The 5,000-nt window shown below is 43.2% G+C and overlaps 1 protein-coding gene across 1 annotated transcript in view; it reads right to left on the bottom strand.

The window, feature by feature from the left end:
- Positions 1-5,000, bottom strand: part of LOC123499880 (leucine-rich repeat extensin-like protein 2) — a 13,633-nt gene that overhangs the window by 7,074 nt on the left and 1,559 nt on the right. The window contains exon 2 of the mRNA XM_045248417.1: positions 4,894-5,000. This exon is cut by the window's right edge and continues 70 nt beyond it. Coding sequence (XP_045104352.1) covers positions 4,894-5,000 — 107 coding nt within the window. The remainder of the gene's footprint in view (positions 1-4,893) is intronic.

Genomic DNA, 5,000 nt, shown 5'->3' with positions numbered 1-5,000 from the left:
GCCCTACAGTATTGCCAGAACTGTATGTCATGCCCCTTAGTGTTAATGTTAGAGTAACGTTAATAGACCGTGCATTAACGAGAGTCGAACCTTAACCTAACCTAACCTAACCTAATTTTCTGGTTCATCATCGTCAATATTACCATTATCGGTATTGGCCACAACATAATTATGTACTCTGTGTTTAGTTGTTATGGTGACTACTTATTGACCACACACACACACACACACACACACACACACACACACACACACACACACACGGTAGCTCAGTGGTTAGAGCGCTGGCTTCACAAGCCAGAGGACCGGGGTTCGATTCCCCGGCCGGGTGGAGATATTTGGGTGTGTCTCCTTTGACGTGTAGGTGGTGTTCACCTAGCAGTGAGTAGGTACGGGATGTAAATCGAGGAGTTGTGACCTTGTTGTCCCGGTGTGTGGTGTGTGCCTGGTCTCAGGCCTAGCCCAAGATCGGAAATAATGAGCTCTGAGCTCCTTCCGTAGGGTAACGTCTGGCTGTCTCGTCAGAGACTGCAGCAGATCAAACAAACAAACACACACACACACATACCTGGAATAATACCGTGACAAGCAGGGTTAGTGTCTCCGCGTAGTGTAGTGGTTAGCACGCTCGACTCACAATCGAGAGGGCCGGGTTCGAGTCCCGGCAGGGCGAGGCAAATGGGCTTGGGTGTTAATGTGTGGGGTGTGTTCACCTAGCAGTAAATAGGTACGGGGTGTAACTGGAGGGGTTGACCTCGCTGTCCCGGTGTGTGGAGTGTGTTGTGGTCTCAGTCCTACCCGAAGATCGGTCTATGAGCTCTGAGCTTACGGAGCGCTCCGTAATGGGGAAGACTGGCTGGGTGACCACCAGGCGACCGTTGTGAATTACACACACACACACACACACACACACACACACACTCAAACCACCAATAACAAAAATAGATAAACAAATGAAATAGATGACATTATAACGCCAATAACATTCCCAATCAAGAAAACACCAACAGGTTCAGTTAATTGATCTGCTCACCTGTCTCAGAGCCATCACTGCGCTGGAGGAGGAGAAGGAGGAGGAGGAAGAGGATGAGGAAGACTGACTGGACGTGAGAAGAAGTCCGTTTATATAGTCACAGCAGGAGGAGAAGAAGGAGGAGAAGAAGAAGAAGGAGGAGGAGGAGGAGGAGGAGGAGGAGGAGGAGGAGGAGGAGGAGGTGTTCCCTGTAATTAAAAGAGGAGGAGGGAAGAGATGCGAAGGAGGAGGAGGAGGAGGAGGAAAAATCAAGCCTTGGATATGAGATCATTGGTTTGTGGTCCTCCTCCTCCTCCTCCTCCTCCTCCTCCTCCTCCTCCTCCTTCTGATAATTACAAGTTTGCCTTTCACAATACTCTTCGGTTTGTGGTTGTCGTGTAGTAGTAGTAGTAGTAGTAGTGGTTGTGGTGGTGGTGGTGGTGGTGGTGGTGGTGGTGGTGGTGGTGGTGGTGGTGTGTGGCAGTAGTAGTAGTAGTAGTAGTAGTAGCAGTAGTAGTGGTAGTAGTAGCAGCAGTGGTAGTGGCAGTGGTAGTAGCAGTAGCAGCAGTGGTGGTGGTGGTGGTGGCAGTGGCAGTAGCAGCAGCAGCAGCAGCAGCAGCAGCAGCAGCAGCAGCAGCAGTGCAGTGGTGCAGTGCAGTAGCAGCAGCAGTGGTAGCAGCAGGTGGTAGCAGTGTGGTGGTGCAGGTAGTAGTGGTGGTAGCAGTAGTAGTGGTAGTGGTAGTGGTGGTGGTGGTAGTAGTGGTAGTAGTAGTAGTGGTGGTAGTAGTGGTGGTAGTGGTGGTGGTAGCAGTGGTGGTGGTGGTGGTGGTAGTAGTAGTGGTGGTGGTGGTAGTAGTAGTAGTAGTAGTAGTAGTAGTAGTAGTAGTAGTAGTAGTAGTAGTAGTAGTAGTAGTAGTAGTAGTAGAAGTAGTAGGACAACAAACACATTCTTCAGATACACAAAACTCTCCCTTTTATTATCAGTTCAGTTTACATCAAGAATTTCCTTTCAATACATTTTTCAACATTTTTTCCCTAATGTCACTCGGAAATAGATAAAATTTTCATGCATTACTTTTTACATTGATAATAATTTCCGAATGTAACTTATCTACATGCCTAAAATTTACAATACAAGCCTAATATATTTTTCAACGCCATATTTATTTTATTTCTATAGACAAATTAGTTTTCTTTCTAATATCTACAATATCTACCTACATTATCTGATCTACAACAAATTATCTCCTTTTCAATACACTGTGTCTCTTCTATCTAACTATCATTTATATACTCATCAGCAGTCTTTGTAAATACTTATTGATTCGCTGTTTTATCGCTGACTTAACAAAATTAGTCACTTTTCCTCACTTATTTAACCAAACCAGTCAAATTTCATCACTTATTCAACCAAACCACTCAAATTTCATCACTTATTCAACAAAACCAGTCATTTCTACTCTCTACATCACAAAAACGACAAATTTTTATCCTTAACTGAACAAAACAGTAATAGAAATCTGCATTATACAATACAATAATTAACACTACATCAAAACAGCCAATTCATTTACTTAAACCCCCAAAAACCTACAAACCATTTTCCATAACCAATAAATCCAAGGGGAGTTAGTCATATATCTTCGTTTACTTAATATAATCGTAAGTACGTTTAATTAGCAAGGAGAGGTGAAAGATACAAGTAAATCTCAACCTTGAAGAGGCTCGCATTTTCAAACACATCACCTTCACTATTTCAAAAGGCTTTATTTAAATTTACGCGAGTTTTTCAAGGTGTTTTTACGGTTCTAGAGGCAGACTAACAATATTTCTACATTATCAGCTGCAGAAACACTCTTGAAAACCCCGCTAGTCATCTCTGGGGCCTTGCAAAATAGTCGTGGTGAGAGAACAGAGCGTTTCTGAATGCGGGCCAGCGTGTCACCTCCTGCAGGGCTGATGCTGAGGGATGTTACCTGTGTACGATGATTACCGGTAAGGTCGTGGTGGTTACCTGCCCTTGTGTGTGTGGGAGGGGCGCTATGGGGTGAGATGACAGACAGACAGACAGATAGACGGGTAAAAGAGAGAGAGAGAGAGAGAGAGAGAGAGAGAGAGAGAGAGAGAGAGAGAGAGAGAGAGAGAGAGAGACCACGATAAGACACAGAAAAAGATAGAAGAAAGAAGAAATAAAGAACACGAAACGGAAAAAAAGGAAATAAAACAAAGAAAATAAAAAAATAGATGATAAAAAATGAAGAAAGAGAAAGAAAAAGAAAAGAAAAGGGAGGAGAGAGAGAGAAGATGAAAGGAAAAAACAAGTGACGAAGGGAGAGGGAGAGGGAGAGAGGGAGAGGGGGATATGTATGTGTGCTTGAGAAGGGAAGTGTGTGAGGCTGGAGGAGAAGGATGGAGAAGGGGCGGGGGGGGGAGTGTGGCGTTTTCCGTAGAGGGGGAGGAAGTGGCCAGGGTGGGGGAGTGGCGTCCGTCTAGCGTTGATATTTAATCTGTGGATAGAAAAGAAGTTAAAATTAGGAGGTATATTTAAATCTCTCTCTCTCTCTCTCTCTCTCTCTCTCTCTCTCTCTCTCTCATGTCGTAACTAACATCTCTTCTCTAAATGGTCAAGGTTTCTGTGTGTGTGTGTGTGTGTGTGTGTGTGTGTGTGTGTTACGTTGTGTTGACATGAAGATAGTTTTGCATTACGTTTCGAGCATTTAATCCCATTCTTTTTGACTAACTCTCTCTCTCAGACCTGCTCGGGGAACTGGCATTTAAGTGGGCCTTTTTTTCATATCCTTGTTGTTGCCCTTTGCTAGTTTTCCCTCCTCCTACATAAAAAAAATAATTAGAACAAGTTAACCCTTTCAATACTGAGACGCATTTTTACCGTGAGTTTTGGTTGTGATTAGACGATTTTAAATACATTAGGAAGGGTTCATGGAGGTCAGAAGATTAATGGCCACAGTCTTCACTATTTTAATCCCCCACATAAGTTTCTGAAGCTGTTTAAAATCGCCAAATAGTCACCAGAATGAATAGGGAAACACAGCGAGGTACTGAAGGGGTTAAGTTAGGTTGGGTTACGTGAAAATAGTTACAATTAAGTTAGAATCAAAATCAAGTTAGGTTAGTTGAGGTTAGGTTAGGTTAGGTTAGGTTAGGTTAGGTTAGGTTAGGTTTGGTTTGGCTCCAGTTAGGTTATGTTGGGTTAAGTTTTTTTGAAAGTTTGGTTTCATTAGGTTTGGTTAGGTAAGGTTAGGTTAGGTTAGGTAGGTTAAAAGTTAAGTTAGGTTAAGTTAGGTTAGGTGAGGTTAGGTTAGGTTAGGTTAGGTTAGGTTAGGTGAGGTTAGGTTAGGTTAGCTGGGGTTGGGTTGGTTAGATTTCAGTTCGTTTATGTCCAAGTTAGGTTAGGTTAGGTTAGGTTAAGTTAGGTTAGGTTAGGTTGCATTACGCTGTCAGGGTAGGTTAGGTGAAGTTAAGTTAGGTTAGGTGAAGTTAGGTTAGGTTACCTGAGATTAGATAGGTAAAAAAATCAGGTTAGATTAAGTTATATTAGGTGAAGTTAGGTTAAGTTAGCTGAGGTTGGGTTGGGCTAAGTTAAGTTAGTGTGATGTTAGCTTTGAGTTCGTTTATGGACAAGTTACTTTAGGTTAGGTTAGTTTGGATTACACTGTCAGATTAGGTTAGATTAGGTTAGGTTAGATTAGGTTGGATTACACTCAGATTAGGTTAGGTTAGGTTAGGTTGGATTACACTGTCAGATTAGGTTAGGTTAGGTTAGGTTGGATTACACTGTCAGATTAGGTTAGGTTAGGTTAGGTTGGATTACGCTGTCAGATTAGGTTAGATTAGGTTAGGTTAGACTTGCGTGCCCTGACCTCAGCGACGTATCCAGTGCTGAGGGAGGAGGTGTATGTGACGACTTGGGTGCGTCCGTCAGGCAGCAGCACGCGGTACTCTCCTGTGGTCAAGTCACCATCAGAGT

The sequence above is a fragment of the Portunus trituberculatus genome, chromosome 8, assembly GCF_017591435.1.
Source record: "Portunus trituberculatus isolate SZX2019 chromosome 8, ASM1759143v1, whole genome shotgun sequence".
In the NCBI taxonomy this organism is placed as follows: Eukaryota; Metazoa; Arthropoda; class Malacostraca; order Decapoda; family Portunidae; genus Portunus; species Portunus trituberculatus.
Note: the sequence above shows the minus strand (reverse complement) of the source record. Positions and strands in the feature narration are given on the sequence as shown.